Genomic DNA, 20,364 nt, shown 5'->3' with positions numbered 1-20,364 from the left:
ACATACTTAAAAGAAGCATTATTATAAAGCAGCCTAAGATGAGAGGTTCCAAAACAAAACAGTGAAAATTAGATGAGCATCATGAGCAGCCATTTAGATGGCTGCTATCTTTCAGCCGAAAGAATGACACAGCCAGTGAAAGTCAGCTCAGCCCAGCAAATAACTCCAGACCACCCCAGGCAAAGTGGGAACAAAGCGGTGGGTACATTGTGAAGTTCCAAGCCTCCAGATATCAAGTGAGATTCTGTGCTCATATCCTCACCATGCCTCAACTCCTGATCAATTGCAATCCCAAACAGAAACAGAAGACTCCACTCCTGCTGCAAGAGCAGCACCAAGCTCTAATTACCTCCTAAAAGTTTATTTAGAGCAACTGCTTCCATACAGCAACTGGCCACATGCAAAAGAGGACAATATGTGTTCATTACAGTAACTTGGACCTCTGTCAGTGCTCTCTAACATATCTCACAAATGCAACTTCTTTTTGTTCCAAGTCAAATAGGAGACACACATCTACTAAAAAAAAAACCCCAAACCTGCTGATCTGTGGTACTTTACCTTTAAGATAACACAGCTAGTATGTGGTTCACTCCCTCTTGGGCTGTTACAGACACAGCAATACTCAGCCTCTAACAAAAAAAAAAATCAGGATTCTGAGAGCTCTTTTTTTGTTTGGTTGTTGCCTAAATACTGCACATACTTATTTCTGAAGCTCCAAAATTCAACTGTTCTTCTACTGCTGGTCAGATCATTAAATATTTTGTGTAGCACGAAGCAAATTTATTAGCGCTATTGCTGCAACACATTAGTAATATGACTAAAAATATTCCTAAGATGGAACTATCACAAAAACATAACCAGCATTTCTCAAGAGATTAAAAATCTCTGCTACTGTATTTTCTTTCTTTATCAATCTTTTCTTTTCCTCAGCCTCATATTTGTCTTCTAACCCATTCACTTGCCCAGCCTATTTCATTGATGAATTCTTTTACTTCTGTTCTCATTTCTTGCTCTCCCAGACTCATTAGCATCAAAACTCTCAGCAACTATTGAGATGGCATTAGTCTTCTTTTATTTCTTGACTTTCCTCTCAATTAAATGTAATGTATTATTTCAAACTTCTACCTACAATTTCCATAAAACTTCTTTCTGGATCCTCACTAGTTCTGTCTTTAATTCCACTGAAATTTCTGTAATATTTTCTCACAATCTCACTTATCTTCACTTTTTACATTGCCAGTTGACTAATCCCATGCTTAAAAAACCAACACTAACACTACATCTGCTTTTCAGAGATGAGTTCTTTCCATGCTGCCTCATACAGAGCCCCTTTTGGCTTGTCCTAACAGTCTGTTCAAACCTCTTCCTTCATCAAGTCCCATTTCTATATCAATACCTAAAGAAAAAGAGACAGTAAAACAGAGGAGCCTTCCCATGTTATAAGTTATGGAAAAGGCAGGCAAGCAACATTATTATTACCTTCACCAGTTCATTTGTCCAGAGCATCCTTCTCACTAACTCACCATTTCTTGGGCTGTTTAGACTAATAGGATTTTCACTCAGGAACTGCTAGAGTTTCTAAACAACGCCTTATATATCTTCATACTGTAGGACCCTAACTGAACCAGAGAATTATAGCTTCTGTTATTTTTGTAAAGGAACTTTAAAAAAAAGAAGTCAAAAGTAGTATTTCACTGTTAGTCAGATAATTGCTAAGAAGGATGTGTCTAGATATTTTTCCTCTGCTTTGCTTAATAAAAACCTAAAAAAATATATAATTTATTCCCAAATCTCACCAAGACTCTTCAGTATGTGAACTACATAGGAACTACATACATTGTTGTCAATGTAGCTGCAGTATACAGATTTCAGCAGTGTCATAGTTGCAAAAGACATGCTGAGCCAATTCATCCATTACAGTCAATGGTGTTACAGTAGGGATTATTTTATTCCCCCTGCTTTGTAATATAGTTTTATGCTGTGGAAAACCAATCTAATTCATGCCACTTAATGGATGGTTTAAGCAGAGTGCTATTTTGCCTCTTAGGAATCATTTCCCTGAGATAAAAGCAAATTATTACATTTTACTTATATTCAAATAACAGAGGATTGTATATTAATCACATACCCGTGGCATTCTATGTGAAATACACATCTACTGCTGGGATGCTAATTAAAACCAGTCTTACACAGGAAACTCTTCTTCTAAGATATACTTACAATCAGTAAAATATGTCTCTGGGCCCAGTTCTGTTAGGTACTGAGCAACTTAGCAGCAGTAGAGGATTTGGTTTTTCTACTGGGTGGGATCAGATATGATGAGATTAAATATCCAGCAAATACAATATGTATATGTGAGTTTATATTATTAAACAATGTTGTCCATACAATACTGTGTGAAAAACTGAAGATTCATTTGTAGACAGTAAAGACTAAGAATGGCATCTCTGCTGGAAGAAAACACTCAGAGATGGGTATGTTTTTCTTGTGCTGAAAAAGTGTTTCTTGTGAAGAATGAAATCCCACGAGACCTTTTTAAAGCAAGCATCACTCACCGAGTCTTTTTCCAATCGCTTCTGTAGCCTGGTTTGCCAGTGGACAGCTTGCATGACAATGGCTTCCCACCTCCTCTCAAGGTTTACGATTATCAGCTGCATGGACTGGTGATCTGCATTTAGGTTGCAGGTCTCCTGATCATCCAGGAGGTGTTGGCACAATCGCAGCACAGAGGCTACCCCACGGCGCCTCTGCTTGATCTCAGAGCATAGAGACTGAAGGACAGACAAACAGCAGATGTCAGCATGGAATACTTTTCAAACTGAAATATTAATTATTATCTGATATTTAGTGGTGCCCAATCTCTGTCTTGCAATATTTTTTTCAGGTCTTCCATAAATTCCCGTAATTCTGTCAAAGCTTAGTGTTTTGTTTTCAGATAAATACAGCCTTAACCTTAATAGCACAGACAGACTACGTTCAGTCTTCTTCAAACAAATGCCATACATAGCTAACTGTCTCTATAATGCTGAAAGTTTTATGGTGTAGACTCGTTTATTCTTCCTTTCTTTTTCATTCAACTGGGTCACATCTGAAATGAGTTACCCTGACAGTAATCAGCTTCAGAAATTCTACAGAAAAATAAGAGAGAAAAGTTGTAGTCATGCAATGAGAATATGTATATTTTTAGAAAAAAACAATAGAAATTATGGGTCATATGTGCCCTGTCACAGAAGAAACATTACAGAAAGAGAAAAGTCAGTATAAAATTGTTTAAAGATGTTTTTTGTTATCATAAAATATTTTCAGGGTAGTTCCATATTCAAGTAAAGGTAGGAAAACTGTGACAAGTGTATCATCCCTGAAAAGGAGTAATTCACTGCATTTACTTCATATACTGATTCCAGGGCTACTGAGAATGCAGTCTGACGTAAACTGGATGATGGGAGACAATTGCTAAGCCCTAATATTGAAACTTGATGGGAGCCAGGATATGTTGGTTTTCCACCAAAACCCTAAGAAACTGTACTGAAAATCTTGTTGAGCAGCAGAATAAATAATGCATCCTACATGCCAGAACTAGAGAGACGTTGACCACCAGGGAGCAGTTAATGGCATGGGTGCTTCCAAGCATGGTTTTATCTGTGATTATACTCTACTGTCACTGAACATCAAACCAGGATTTTTTAAACTCATAACAAATTTTAATAATAACATCTAGGAAGCTGGGGTACAGAAGGCAGAACTGCAGGTGAGGATGACTGCTTCAGCCCAGTTTCTGAGATCCTTTACTTTTATAACATTGCATAGCTCAAGTATTCAATAGTTATCATAGGGATGTGCTACTCCTGAATTTAACAGGACTGTGCTCTACACATGGGAGCTTTACAGATAATTTAAATTTTAACTTGCCAACATCTGTTTCCCTCTGTGGGACACCACAGATGAAAGTGCATGACCCCATGAGAAAATCTGAACTATCATCTTTTTTGAAGACAGGGTGTTTGCCCCTAAACTTCAGTTAATAATAAGAAGCAAGTAAAAAAAAGCCACAATATCTCTCAAAGCTGTTCAGAAGTGTTAACTGATAAAAAAACAGGATCACCTTTCTTAATTTTATTAACAAAACAAAAACATTCTATAGAAAAGTGAATTCCAGTTCCAGTTTTTGTGTCACTGTTTCTTTAAAAATTGAAATTTATAATTAGAAATGTCATGACTCAAATGAGTGTTTTGCTGCTGTTCTTGATCAATAATATCAAGGTGAAAGTGTGAACCAAAATGTTGGCATATACAGCTAAAAACATGTATCTTTTTGCATAGGGATAGTGTGCAAAAGACAGGGATTTCTTTTAAAGCCTTCAAGAGAAATGATGATTAAACTCACAAACATAGTTGAATTACTAATCTACTTTCACTAGCACAATTGGGCCATCCTAACAGATTGCTTATTAATCAACAAGGGTAAACAAGGCAATGCAATCTCATTTAAAGCAGAAGTTTTAGTGCCTAAAAGTATTTGTGTTCAAAATGTTATTCCCGATAAGCCTTCATTAGAAGACATTTTAAAATGATTAAGTACATTTCATTGTAAAGTACACTGAGTAGTATAGTAGCAGGTGGACATTTCATACAGATGTTCCACTTATTGATATAATGCATTCTATAGCTATTTAAATTACCCTAACTCTATAATAGCTAGAATTCTATTACTTCTGTAATGAGAGAACCCTGTACCTTTAATATTTCTGAATTTTAAATAAGGTGAATGACAAATTCCCAAACCACTATTTATGGCAAAATATGACCAGGAATTTTATTATTCAATTTATACCAGAGCTGCATTTTCACTTGCATTTCCTGAACTTGCCCTTATTTATTTTCCTAGTGTTCATTACTAGTTTCCTTTGTAGTCCTTGATGTAACCACCACGTCTGGCACATTTCCCTTCTGATGCTGTTCATTAGCTTAATGTCAGATCAGGAAAAATACCAGCCAACCAACCCAGACCAAAAAGTCTATCTAAAGTCAGTGTTCTTATTTTACATTTTATAACAGCTAGGCAATTCAGGTTTTTTGGAAGTGATGGTGAGTTATACACCAATCACAGCCAAATTTATGTAGGTCTGCATTAACTTCATAGAAGTCAATATAGCTCAGAATCAGGCCCCATAACATTAATTTACCTTGATCTATCTGATTAAGTCATCCCTTATAAATATTGGTCTTTTCTGATACAATGCCTTTTAACATGATGAGGTAAGGAGAATTGCATTCATAAGCCATTATAGGGGACTTTAAGTGAGGCCTTTACATTGTGTTATCTGAAAGCAGAGCTACAGCGTCCAAGTCATTTCTAATTTATATCAATTTTACACCAGCATAATAACAGTAGCTTTACTGAAGCTATTTCTGATTTACATGGCTGTGACAGTACAATTAGGCCTATGGCACTTTTGTTTCAATTTTATTACATGATATTACGGTTAATATTAAACAGGAGAAGAATGAAGTGCTTGTATCTAACAGTGTATTGAAATAGTTGGCTAAAGAAACAATACTTTAAACCCCAGAGAACTTAATCATGTAAAGACATCTTTAAGCCCTATATAATAGCACTAGCAATAATGACTTTAAGCAGTATTAGGGTCTTGTGTTCAGTGTCCTAAAGGGACACAATAATTGCCTATAGCCCATGACAGGATATATACACTGTGGTGTTGTATATCCATCTAGGTTTTGCTATTGTTAAAATCGCATCCTTGTATAAAAACCTATCAATACAGTAATTGCACATGCAAAATATGCTTCCAGAATGACAGTCAATTAAATTAATTATTTGCAAGGTACATTGTGAATGTAGAAGCTATAATTCATGTTTGATAAAAGTAAGTTGATTTAAAAATTTGATGAGTAAGGAAATATGATGAGTACCTCTCTTGAGCCTAAAGCCTTATGGTTTACAGCTGTTATTGTAAGCTACTGGGCACTTCAAGGTTCAGAAAATTAGAATGTGATCTAACTGAGGTGCATCACTTAGGCTCACTTAGTCTTCTGTGTGTGCAAAAGATTTGTTGAAGCATAGATTAAGAGTTCAAACGCTTAAAATTTTGTCCCCTCATACTATCATATGTCCATTGAGCTGTGGTAAACGTAAACACAATCCAAATCTTTGCAAATGTGGGAGAAACATATTCACTTAAGCCATTTGCAGTGAGACTTAAATAAATGTATTTGACTTTTTTGCTGCAGGCTAAGAGCATACACAGTAACTGCAACTGCTGTGTATGAAGTTGACTTCGTGTCTGAGTCATTTGCTTCACAACAGATACCCTGATATCATTGAGGTGTTAGTCATTAGAATGTTTTCATGGTCATGGCTTCCCATACTGAGGATTCCTGTCCAATTCTTTACTTCCCCCTGCCTACTCCTATTTTCAGTGCTTTGAAGTTATCACCCGCATAGCTAAAAAGGGCTACCTGAAACTACTTTCACAGCTTGTTAATACCATGACTTGAATCATCTGGAAAAGCCCCTGTTGAGTCAAAGGACATCAAACACTCCTTCCAAGCCAAGGGCTAATGGCACCATCTATGGGGATGGAAGTGGCCATGATCTGGACAGAAGGCACTTGGCTTAGCTATGTGACTCCTAAGTGAGTGGCATATGACCAGAAACATGTGTGCAGCTTTAGGCAGCACCAGAGAATATGAGAGGCATAGAAAGGTAGGAAGTTGAGGAATGTTACAGCTCCTCAAGCCCCAGTGAGTTTCCATCCCTCAGCCTTCCTGCAGCATATCAGCATCTGAGCTGTGCTGCACCATCTCCTCTGCATGACTGAAAGACCTGTATGGGAAATCAGCTTTCTGACACGAGATGTAAGATGAGTAGGCCACTGAAACATGTTATATCAAGAATCTTGACCAGGTGTCTATATTAACTGTTTAAGACTTTTGATGAATTCAGTGGGATTAATTATGCTTAAAAGTAGTTTAAAAGTCATAGTAAAATTAGTTGAGTTGCCTTAAATCCACATAATCCACACATTCACCACATGGATTATTGGGATGTTTTCATAGCCTCATTTATAACATGTTGTTTGGAGAATTCATTTTTATGGGATCTGAAGCTTCTTGTTTTCACTCTACAACTGGACTAAATTTTCATGTAGAGATGGCCAGTTGAAAATAGTTGGACAATGACAAATAAATGGATTTTCTTTGGGCTTTCAGGTCCAGAAGAAATGTCAAGGTATACTGAGATCAATGTTATTTCGGGGCTTCTGTGTATGCATGGGCAACACTGACTGTTTTTAGGAACATAAAAGAAGTTCAGCTGCAGATAAAAGACCAGATCTAAGAGAAAATGTCTGTGTGACTTTGGTCTGTTAAAGGCTTACTCTTCCTCCTTGTTGCATGTGGGTATGTGATGAGGAAATTATACACTTCTGATTGCACCAGTTGTTCTTTGATGGAAGGTGGATCTGCTGGTCTTTAGTACAACAATCACATGCAGAAATTAAGGCAGGATCTGAGAATGGAAGTCACTCTTCTGTGTACACCAATCAAAATACACCTTTTAGAATTTATTTGCCTTTTTATGCCTGATTTTTGGCTAGGGCAGCATTTCAGGTTTTAAAAGTGATAATGTAAAACTTTAAGTATCACAGCTAAGAGAAATAATACATCAATAAAGAGAAACAAGAAACAGGAAAAATAAAAGAGGAAATGCTTGCAAAGTTTGGGTAAAATTTAGTTTTCAGTGTTGTCTGTGAAATGGCAATGCCTGTTGGAACTTCTCAGGGAAATGCATTCTAGCAGGACAGATGGTGAAAAGAAGAATTTTTGTTTTGAATGAAAAAGAAAATCAACAATTTCTCAAAAAATATTAATAGGGGAGTAATTCCTTAAAAGAAAAAAGCTAAATGACAAAGATAGAAAATGAATGATTACTTGTCATTGTTTAGAAAAATACTGCCAAACCTGTGTGCTTTTGCTGATTTCAAGGTTAAAAGAATATGTCACCTAATATGGGAAATCTACTCAGTTGCATACTGTGTGACTTAATCTATATTGAAGCTAAATATTCTATAAGCATGCAGTGAAGTGCAAAAAACAGCAATTGAAAAATGACATGATTAAATGGCACAACATGCAATCATTTGCTCTCAATTATATCAATGTATCTTCTTCATTTCAAGGACGCAGGCAGAAATATTGTTTTTTAAATGCCTCTATTAAATTGGGCACCAATAATAAAATAGATGAGAGCCCTAATAAGCTCATTTGCCTAACATATATCACACACCACAAAACTATTCTCTCCAAACGGGTTTGTTCATAGATCTGTCTCCCAGTTGTCACCAGTCTTGGCTATATTAAAAGATTTTAAAGGCACAAAGCTTGCAGACCATTCAGTGAAAAACCTTTGTATTTAACCCTTGAGAGAAATGTAATGCTAATTATGGAAAAAGTATTGATATAATATCTTTCCTGTCACATTTTATTATGATGACAGTCACAACAGAATCTGGGAATGACATTTTAGAAATATCATCTAATTGCAAGTCAGAAATGCAGAATGACAGTTTAAAGTAGAATATCACTTCTTTCAAAATAGTCAACTGGTTCTCTTCATTTAAAAGCCCTACTTTTAATAGTATTACAACCACTAAATTGCTACACTGATCATATCTCTGTAACTCTCTGCAAAGTGTTACGATATTTCTCTTACAAGAGAACTGTGTCTCTTTCTAGACATATTAAAAATGACAATGAACTAGAAGGAAAAAAAGACTTCATTTTTGCACTAGCTTTAGGAATGTACATAGGAGTTTGCATTCTACATATAAGCAGGTATTTAATGAATTCTTTTCATTAGCTTTAAAAAGTTACATGGGTATATGCACTTATTTGAATAAATAATTGAATTATTTATTATTATATGTGTTCTTGAAATATTAAATTATTTATATGATATTTTATTATTATTTTAATAATTAAATTAATTAAATAGGTAAATATATTTATATTGAGTAAAACCTTTACTTTTAAATAGCATTCCCATTTTTCTGTACAAGCAAAATTTATGCATTAAAAACAGTTGCAATTCAGATTAGATGGTTCTGGACCCATTCCATAAAAGCTACTATTATATCTGTATGGCATTCTTTAACTTCTTTGTTCTATTCCTTATGCCTGTTTAAGTACTTCAAAATATTTGTTTGTAAGAATACCATTCAATGGTCTGTTATTTAGCTCATACTCCCATGTAACTAGTAATATGTAATATACTCCTCTTCATAAATTAAAAACACTATTAAAATTCCAGACGTATAAAACAATATGAAGATTAAGTTACTATAAAAGAAACTATAATAGCTTACAGATTGCTTGTATCATTACGAAAGCGCTGGTATCTATTACAGTGTCTCCCTGGAATAAAGAATGCACTTTTGGCAATAATCTGTTAAAAAAAGTGCCCATTATTGTTAAGATGCTCCTATCTTAACTCTAAACTAGTGTGCAATTACAGAAAGATAACTTTTAAAAATAAAAGTAAAATGGTGTTGGATGAAAATGAATCTTCCCTACTGAAATAAAACAAATTTCTTCCAAGACTTATTTTTCTTATGTTTCATGCAGGGAATTCGATTCATTTTCAAACGGAAGTATTTTAGAGCCATATACTGCCCACTTTGAAGTTGGGGTTAACTTGGTTCCAGGGAATAAGCCAAGTCATTCAGATAGAGGAGCCAGAGGGGATGGCAGGAGGATTCATATTTCTAGTCTAGCATCCTGTTTATAAATGCCTTTGGTTTGTGTCCTCTTCTCATTTAATTTGAGAAATTATCTTTCCAGTGAAAAAGATTCAAAGGAGAAATATTGCAGGAAGTGCCACAATTTTCCAGGGTATCGTTTTTTGCCCCCAGAAAATGCTAAGATAAAAGCAGGCTAATCATCAGACAGGTAGGATAAACATCAGTGTTGTGTTTTGCTTTTGTAGTGAATCCTGAACTACACTGATCAAAAATATGTTTACCTATACTGGACATTTTAAATCTGAAATTTTTGTTAGATCACCACAGTGAGTAGAGTTTCAAATGAAATGTGTATAAATTCAAGACAGGAAACAAATTCAGGCACAGGAAACTTTTCTTAAAAATCATTTAGGTTCAACATGACTTCCAGTCTTTGAAATTCACTTAGAATTACATTTTAAAAGAAATCAAGATGTTTCTCCACATAGATCACATATTTGATGCCAAGACACCACCTCCCATTGCCTAAAAACTGTAGGTATGAATTTCAGGCATTTTTAGGGAAGAGTTAAAACTGTTAAAACTTCATATTCTATTTTGGAGCTATATTGGGCTTTGAAGGAAAAACTTCCTTGCATGGGTGTACATCAATATCTGTAAATCTCAAGCTGAGGTTCAGATGTTAATAGCATACTCACTCCCTTTCTTAATCTAGTTCCCTCTTAGGTGGTAGATATGTATTTTTTCCTGTCCTTGTGCAATGGGCCTGCTATATTCCAAAATATACGGAGAGCTTAGACCCTATTCTGAATCGCAGAAAAACGTGTCCTGCAGTGTATAGGTATTACCTTTTTTATGGGAAAGCAGCAAACATAAAATACATTAGACTATTCTTTTGGCGACTTCAGAACAGGGAAGTGGAAATAAACACATGCAATAAGTAAGGAAAAAGATATTTCCTCTGGCTTTTTTCTTATGTCAACAAAACAAACTTTGCCTGAATGCAAAAACACACAGGTTGAGCTGTGCCAGGGTAAACTGAGGAAAATAAATTGTGATGTCTTCTTGTCTCTCTGTATACGCACAGGGACAACAAACAGGCTTTTCCAGAAATTGTGTTAATCTTATTTCCAAAAGCAGTGCATCCTCAGAATGAATATACATTCTTTTGCCTTACCTTAAGCATAAATATACAGTCAGGCCCACAGTTTTTGGGTTCAGTTCAAGACAAAACTAAAAGTTCCCAACAAGAGAAGCTACTTAGAGCAGAATCAACCAGAGCCAGGCAGCACTGTGGTAAGGTAGGCTCACCCCTCTCAGATGTAGGGTAGCTCCCTCAGTACCTAACCTGGTAAATAAGATCAAGACAAGTGATCACATTGACTAGGGAAGTAGTTGTCCCTCTCTGCTTGTCACTGGTGAGGCTGCATCTCAAGTCCTGTGTCCAGTTCTGGTCCCCTCACTCCAAGAAAGGCATTGGGGTGCTGGAGCATGCCCAAAGAAGGGCAGCAGAGCTGGTGAAAAGTGTGGAAGGCAAATCATATGAGGAGTGGCTGAAGGAGCTGGAATTGTTCAGCTTGAAGGAAAGGAGGCTCAGAGTATCACTCTCTACAACTACGTGAAAGGAACTTAGTGCCATGGTTTAGTTGACATGGTGGTATTCAGCCAAAAGTTGGACTTGATGGTCCTGGAGGTCTCTTCTAAAATTTATGATTATGTGATTCTCCAAATATGTTAAGTTTTAAATTAATACTAACTTGCCCCTTGTACCAGTTAGACGGACATGACTGACACACATAGTTTAGTCCCAGGACTATGAGAGGGCTTGAATTAGAAGGAAGGACAGAAGCAGTGATTTGGTCAGGATGAACTGTGAATGGCAGTCAAAAAGCTAAGCGTTATCAAAAACCAGATGTCTGGCTAGGTGACTGCTTGCTGTGATAGTCTTAGAGACTCAGAGGTACTCACAGTATTGTGCCTTCAAGTGCCATATTTCCACTGCCTGGACGATAAGATTGAGGTGAGAAGACTAGACAGGATGAAAGCAAGAGGGCCATGAAAGAGGCCTTCACTTCTTCCTTCACTAAGGCTTAGAACATAATGAGGCTCCTCTTATTGACCAAAATATGGAAATAAGCATCAATGTGACAAAGGGAAAGGTGGTTCCATAAGAATGACATTGCACCATCGGCCACTGACAAAATGCAGAGAAAATCCATCAGATTAGGCACCAGGCCTTCAGTTTGATTCTGACACAAGGAAATGCACCTCTTACCTGAGAGAGCAGTAAAGGAGTCAACCTTCAAAGGACAGGAATCTACATAGTATATTTTTTCCCCACTGACTTTATGCAGCAAGTATTATCTAAGCCACTCTCCTGACCCTAGAAATATGGTACTAGTCTACAAATCCCATTCCTGACTGACATCTCATATTTGTGATCCATAAGTTACCCAATAAGGACTGCAATAAACACAAAGGAATGTATACTGAGGACCTGTTCTCTTACACTCATATTCTTACTCATAATAAATTACCCTGCAAATTCTACTAAAATCAATAGATTTCATGGCAGTATGAAATTAATTTTCAGTATAAATAAAGGTACTTACTTTAATACAGGTAAATACAGTCCATAAAAATACTCCCTATTGGGACTATTATCTTTTAACTTACATACAAAGACAAAACTTGGGAAAATCCAGTATGATCCACCAATTTAAACAAAAACCTCATTAGTAGAGTTTAAGGGCTCCAGAGACACTATTCAATCAATAATCCACTAATATTGGATAGATTTTCACCTGAAAATGCAATGCTATGACTCCAAAGAGGCAGTTATGGACAGTCAAATAAATAATCTAATCACATGCAGTAGTACAAAGTGAACTTTGATGGAGATAGTGCAGTGAATTTTTCTTAATTGTCTTATATTCCCAGTCCATGCTGTATTTGTTTTTCTACATGTTATCAGTAACCAAAGGTAAAGCTTTGAGGCCAGCCCAAGTACCAACCCTCTCTGTAAATTAGTGCAAGTCAGTTCTGGCTTATTTTTAGGGGAAATATTTGTTTCTTGTTTTCTTTTCTAATCTTCTGCTTTCTTCTCATTTTCCTTTTCCAGGTTGATAGTAATAGAAAAAAATGATTCTGGTTTTACTGTAAATAAGTCTTCAAGGCAATAGCAGAACAAAAAGCAGTCTTATTTTCAAGGAATCATTTGGAATGATCAAAAGAAAAAAAAGCCAATTATATCTTCAAGCATTAATGAAAATAATAAGTGATAGAACTGAGAATGTTCTCTCAAAAGAAGCCATTTTTTACTTCTACACATATGAGTCTTCAAGAGGCCATGACTTAGAGGGGGAAATATAGCTCCAAGTCTGTAGGTGTCATTGATATGAAAGTCTTGGGAAAGGAACTATAAGCCCTTTGTCACTATGAAATGGCAAGCTTTGCTTTGTAATGGCCAGTTTGGAACAGCTTCTTCTGTAGGCCAGCATCTTCTGTGTTACTCAAATTGAGTGAGACCTCAAGTCTCTCAAGCTTACTCATGACAAAAGAATTGAAAATAGATCCTCTCAGTACAGTAAGAAAGACAAGGAGAAGGGCTCAACTACCTCCTCAACAGTTCCCATTAATAAGATGGATCAAATGAGCACCCTCTTGCACATCTAGGAGGACTGGAAGAGAAATTTGAGCTTAACCTTTCTGGAAAATAAATAAACCTGTAATAAGTGTAGAAGAACTTCACAGATATCAGTAAATCATTCTAAGTGGAATTGCAATTGTCTCATTTCCAAGTTCCTCTGTCCTAGTAATACTCCCGATAATTTCTTGAGTGGGATTCATCTGAACTAATAGAAAATGTGAGCCTGAGACAGTCATTTAGAAGCAGGTATTCTGAGGTACAATACCTCTTCTCCATAGCCTAAATTTTCAATTTTTGGTTTTGGATGCCTAAACCAGAATGGATTAATTGCATCCCAAAAGTACTTTTCTCTCTTCCAATTACTAGAAAAGAAACTCAGAGAAGATCTCTGCCCTGTAGCTAGTCTGTTTTAACATGACTCTACTGTTTGTGGGACAAACATCTTGGTGTATCAGAAATAAGGGGACAGTACATAAAATAGACCTAAGAAATTAGTAAAATATGAATTTTTATCCTAAAATTAGCCACTAGGTCATTCTCTGTCCACCAAAGCATTCAGTATAGTGCTGTATCTGAGCTCTGCTGAGCTCAGCTCTTCCTATTACTAGAGAAACCTCTATCCCACACCTCAGTCTTAGTCCAGAGGCTCTTCTGTCTCTTCATTTGTCCCAGCAAAGGGAGAAATTGAGGGGGAAAAAAAGGGTTTTGACAACTAGATATTCTTTAAGATTAATTTTGATGTTTTGATTAATCAGAAAGTAAGTAACATTGTAAAAAAAACCCAGAATTTGCGGTTCAGGATTCAAGCCAAAATGAGATGATGGAACAGCAGCTGCTATCTCAGCAAAGCATTTATTCTTAAATGGGAATTCGATGTCATATCAGTGTTACCTTAAACAGGGAGAGCTTATTAAAACACATAGAAAACTTTTTTTCAGTAATAAGTATATTAAATAAAAATCTGAGGTAGATTAAATATCTAAGTTCTGTGTTTATGTGCATTTGCATATATACAGAGTATTGTTCATTGATATTTTAGTAAATTAAATCAACTTAGAGATATAACCATGTATTACATTAGGGCCAGAAAATATGTATGTACAGCTGCTTTACTATAAAGATGAGGCTTCCCATTTCAGTGGTCCACAGAAGTGCTACTTTGGGATGGTGGGTCATGGAAATTCAGTCTGAATTCGGTTCAAACCTTTATAAGAGGCATTAGGCTACATGCAACTTTGGAATTCTACCTGGTTCTGTACAATTTAGTACTGTATGCCTTTCTGTTTGCTAAAATTGAATCCAAACAAAATTTGGGTAAAGAATTTTTCATCTGTGAAAAGTTTTAGGTCTCTGAAGTCACACTCCTTTTGAGAAATTTATTAAAACATTTTTTTTTTTCCCATCATAGAGGTGTGAAAAGGATTAAGTCCAGCTTGACTTCTTTTGGACTTTCTGTGGCAGACTGTTTTGCATACTTTTGTTACATGCATATTGAAATTCTGTAATTCTTTGATTGCAGCTCTGCCAGAAACATCATTCTAAAAACTGTAAAGGATCCAAAATGCAGTGGTGAAAGCACTTCCTGCCACCAGTGGGAACAGCCAGCATTTTCTTTAATTTCTGAGTCTCCAAACCTTTATTCAACATTAATAGTTTTACTTTATTTTGGCCATAATTTTAAATGCTTCCAAACTGACTTGTGTTTTATTTGGCTGAAGTAGGTTTAACTGGTTTTTTTGTATGATGTACAGTGCTGACTCTTCTACAAACTTTTCAGTAAATATAAAAAGCATCATAAGACATATTGACTCTTAATTACCAATGCAACCAGAAAGTTGCATTTATTTAATCAGAAAGTTCAGTTGCCTTAAGCATTGGAGAAATAAGAGATGTTGCTGAGAAATACTTTTTTTTTTTAAATGACACTACATCATCTGGTATGCTCAAGTCATAAATGTAGTGGAAGATGAAAACTTACAGTTCTGAGTGGGTCTAGTCATTAGAAATAGTCACAACCAGCACATAATTTACACTGTTTACAAGGTAAGCAGAAATGGCAACAAATAATACTAGCTGTGGAATTCAATAAACCGTTGACTTTTAGAAATTTCAAATGAGAAAAAATTTTCAACATGTTTTGTATGATTAAGTAGTCTGATTTCTTTAATGGATATACTGACTAAAGTGAATGAAAACCACAAGTTTTCAGTACTACTGAAAACCAAGACTATTTTTGTTAGAGACACAAATAAAGATTTAAGAGGCAGGTATGACTCTATATAGCATGTTGCTTATTGCTTCAAATAAAACCAGATCAGGAAATGACATGAAATGCAACATCATTTTTGCCAAACACAATTTAGCAGAAAATGTCTGCTAAAATCCTGTTCTGAAGAGGAAAAATCTTATTCCCCATCCCAGTTTGGAGAAGAAAGAAAACAAGATCCTTTTTAAATCTTGCTACTGGAAACACTAGAGGGTTTCCCAGTTGTACATGATTGAGAAGGGATTCTGAGACAGACAGGTACTCACAAGTCTAAGCTTGCTCTCAAGTAGCTGGTCCGTGAGCCGAACCCAAAACAACTTTTGAAAGCTGATCATTCTCTGTACAAAACACTTAATGTCTTAAGTTTTATTGCAAGTGACAAAAATATATGACCAATTATTTAGGCTCTCTTGCTGCTTTTTGAGGGAATTTTGCAGAGAAAAAAGCATGCTTTTTGAAGTCCCAGACACATAAAAGAAACGTGGCAGACCACTTCTACTGACAAGCTAACAGGCACATAAATTTCTGGCTAGACCTTACTCAAATGAAACTTGGTAAAAACTTTCATGAAAGAATGCAAACTCTTTTTATTATTGCTTCTCATTCTTTACAGCTCCAAATCTCTCCTGACCCACAAAATAGCTGTATATTGTTATTTTAGAAAATTGATTATGCCAATTATTAGTCTCATTATATCTGGTATTTCAGGGGCTAGAACTATGTATTTACCTGAGAATTTTGGATTTCATTTAAAAGGTAAGATTCTGGTTCTTGCCCACATCATTTTCTGTGGAAAGCTAGAAAACATGAACTCAAAGGACTTAAAGAGGAATATAAAGCATGAATAAATAAAATAAACATATATTTGTAGCTATAATGAGCTCAAGAATTGGAAGGAATTTTTAAATTTTTTTTTCTTAGGCTACATTTTGCATTGCAACAGAAGAAATAACTGCAGTCAGACACCTTGGCTTCCCCCTTTACAGCTCAGCAACTTGTGTTCATTATTTCTCCCTTCTTGAACAGAGCTGTAGTTATGCTACACTTGACTTTCTGTGAAAACCTTGAAAAGTCATTTAATCTCCATGTATTTTATTTCCCTCATTTCTAAAAAGGTGATGATAATAATATCTATCTTAAATGTTTAGTGGGGCTTAGTTCAGTAATGTCTGTGCAGCATGTAGAGATCCTTGACTGGACAGTACTATAGAAATTCTAGGTATTATTATTACACAGGAGTATTCCAAAAGAAAATAATGCAGTAGTGAATTCTTTAATAAAAAGAACACTCAAATTTGTATGGCATGATTTTCTATAAAAAAGAAAAAGAAGTCAAAATAGTTCCCTACTAGTGAATTTAACAACTACTCCTCCCACCACATCACTCTCATCTTGGGTCCCAACTGCATGTGAGCTACACATTCAATTCACTCTCCAATTGCAAAATGGAAGGAGAACACCTCAAAAATGGAATAACGGTTTTTCCTAAGGCATAACTGTAATTTAAAGCATAACATTATGGAATAAAAATCAATGGCATTGTTGAGTTTATTTTATTAAAAATGTTTCCCTGTGTACAGTGGCTGTGTGTATTGGGATGGTGCATCACAGTAAATTTCCATTAAGAAACAATGATTCACTTACCATAGTGAAAGCAGTAATAAGGTTAAACTCTTAAGTGGAAAGTAAGTCAAACTAAACCCCAGCAGGTTTTCTACTAGTGGCATAGCTAATGTTTTTGAAAATGTTCTAATGTTCTCTCTCAAATATATGTATTATACATTGCAGTATTGCTAATTATATCCATTTTCTCTTTTATACACTTCCCCAGGAGATCAGTGAAGAATGGAAAACTTACTTATAGTGAATTTCAGATTTAATGAGACAAAGATGGTTCAATATATATGACAAAATGATGTGCTCTCACCATATTTGATAGGTAATTATTTTTTATACTCTAATGGCTACCATTTTGAAAATAATTAATGTATTATTTGTGTAATTAATAGATAATCAACCAAGTAAGGAAATACTCTGGCTACATCATAACACTATGCTGTTTAACATCTCTGGAGCTTTTGGCATGATATCATATCATATATGTATAAAAAGATTTAATTTGAGTGATTTATGCACAAAATATGTAAGATTGGTATGGTACTACTCTGTGTGTGTGTGTGTGTGTGTATATGAATATAAAAAAAAATTAGATTTAAATAAAGCTTTCCTGAAATTAGATTTTTTAATTCATAGTCCTGCACTTAAATAAATGCCATAATTTTCTACAGGAATAAAAATGTCCAGCATTTCCTATGGAAAATATGCACCTATTGCTGTGAAGTTCTGCAGGTCTATCAACAGTCCTTCCTAATCACTTACTTTGAAGTTTGCTGATAGATCAAACAGAATCACCATGACTTTTTTCCCCCATTAGCAGAAGACTCCAAATCATTAAAAAGTAGTATTGATGTCATAAGAAACTCAAAATTGCTTTCAAATGGACAAGTTCAGGAACCTGAAAACCACTGACTTTGTCTACATTGGCACACCCTTCTCACTAATCATCATTATTGAAAAAGGAAGAGTTAAGGAATGACTAAATGGGAAGAAAATAATATTTCTGCTGATGTTTTCTTGAATGCTTGTACAAAACAAAGTACATTTAGAAGTGTTGGCAGCATACTCTTTGAGGTGCATATTTAAGAAATTGTCCATCCCCTTGAGACTACTGTTGCCATAGACACCCTGGTGTACTAGTGGAAGAGAAAAAACCTCTTTACCTCTGATGCTCAACAATGACTTGTGATTCCTTTCTTATTCTTTGGTCAAAGATCACTTGCAGAGTAAAGTGACCTGTAATGATGACTTGGGAGAGGGTTTATTTAGAAACTATGAAGAGAAGAAAATTGCACAGTTCTGCCAGGTGTGTTTGCTAAATTAGCCCTCTTTCCTGAATGTTACCACTACTTACAGGGAATGGAACAAAACATGCAACCTCCAATAAGTCAGTTGCAAAGCTGAACACTGGCCTTCGGTTGAAAGAGCTTATCATCTGAATAAAGCATTGTGACTACCATCTTCTCCCTCTTTTTTATAAATCTTCAGGCTTAGGCTTAGGATGTGGCCTAGATTAATGCAAATCTCATAGTCTATATGTCTTTTCCAGATATCTAGTCACCACAACTTTGAATGTTTTCTCATGTACGCTAAATTTAGCTCACTGTAATTGTTACCTCAGATAGGCTGTTCTTGACTCATATGCGCAGATAGATTATTAAACTGATGTCACACAAGACCTTAATTACCTTATGCTGAGAGTGAAATTCGGAGTGAAGCTTTCTGAGACAAAATTGAGCTGCTTTTTTTTGCCCCTCCCCATTTCAGGGGGATTGGGGGTTGGAAATAGATCATCTTTAGGGTCTCCTCCAACCCAAGCCATTCGATGATTCTACGTTTTATACTGAGGTAGAAGGAAAGAATACTATTGCTTTTACAATCGTGGTGCAATTAGCCCTCTAAAGACCTCTTTTGCAAAAAATATTTATAAACATTATTGTAAGGATTCAATAAAATAAACATGAGTGAACACATAAATAAAAATGAAAATATATAATTAAATATATACATGCATTTCATTATGTTATGTAAAAGATAAATATTTTATCCCACCATAAAGAAGAGTTTCTCCACAAAAGCTATGATAGTTTTTTTATTACCTTAAAATATTGCAGTTGTTTCTCAGCATTCATTGTTCCTTCATTTTCTTGTCTCAGACAGGAATTGAAGATGAAAAGCTCTGTATCTCTCAGCCACCCTTTCAGCTCTTTGATCCTGGCCTCCAGCTGCCTTACCAGGCTGCCGCTTTCAGGCGAGAGCAGGTCACGTGGACCTAACCCACTGTGCCCTACCATTGTGTCTTGGATCTTCTCTCCTAGGGTTTTCTAATGCATCAGATAAAAAAAACATAGATTAGTCTTATGTACCAAAACATATATAGGTTAATGTGCAACAATAAGAATCTCTTAAATAACTAGAAATGTGTTTTTTTGATAATTATGACTAATATCAATCAATTTCATTCTTTTTTTCCTTGTTTCAATACATTTCAATTTTCCTACCCTTGTTTCTCACTTATGCTGTTCTCTCTGGGTCACTGACTTTGCTAGAAGGATTATAAATTACTGTTTACTAAGAGTAATTAAGGACAGAGGAAGCAAAATTCTTCATAACTTTGTAAACTAGTTAGTCTACAGAATTTGTCGGTGACTTCAGACACTTATGGCTAAGAGTCTAAGACCAGTATATACCAGTATATAACCAGTATAAGAGTTACTGGTTTCTAGACAGCAACAGAAAATATGAAAATCACTGAATTCACCAGGCTCCTATCCAAGGTAGCATTAAAATTTTTGGAGAAACACTGAGATATTTTTTGAGGTCTGAACAGTGAGGTTATAATTTTCATTCATGTAGCCCTGAGGCTGTATAGAGGAACAGTTAGGTCACAAAAGCTGGTTTGTTTTTAAGTGGTTAAACTCATTCAGACACCAAAAATCCTCACTGTTCTTGGCACATAAAGCCAATTTTTTAGGCAACCAAATTCAAATTTCAGTTCTCCGTGTTAAGAATCCACTTTGACATAATAGACCAGACAAAACGTTTGTCTGCTATTGCTAATGAAACTAATTTAC

At 35.5% G+C, this 20,364-nt stretch overlaps 1 protein-coding gene across 3 annotated transcripts in view; it reads right to left on the bottom strand.

Moving 5' to 3' along the window:
* The window catches only part of AKAP6 (A-kinase anchoring protein 6), a 256,262-nt gene that overhangs the window by 24,399 nt on the left and 211,499 nt on the right, over positions 1-20,364 (bottom strand). For all 3 annotated transcript variants that reach the window (XM_036384804.2, XM_036384805.2, XM_036384806.2), the window contains exons 11-12: positions 19,390-19,614; positions 2,556-2,771 (exon numbers count right to left, since the gene is read on the bottom strand). In XM_036384804.2, coding sequence (XP_036240697.1) covers positions 2,556-2,771; positions 19,390-19,614 — 441 coding nt within the window. The remainder of the gene's footprint in view (positions 1-2,555; positions 2,772-19,389; positions 19,615-20,364) is intronic.

The sequence above is a fragment of the Molothrus ater genome, chromosome 6 (genome assembly GCF_012460135.2).
Source record: "Molothrus ater isolate BHLD 08-10-18 breed brown headed cowbird chromosome 6, BPBGC_Mater_1.1, whole genome shotgun sequence".
NCBI lineage: Eukaryota > Metazoa > Chordata > Aves > Passeriformes > Icteridae > Molothrus > Molothrus ater.
The sequence above is the reverse complement of the archived record's forward strand: the minus strand, read 5'-3'. Positions and strand labels throughout refer to the sequence as shown.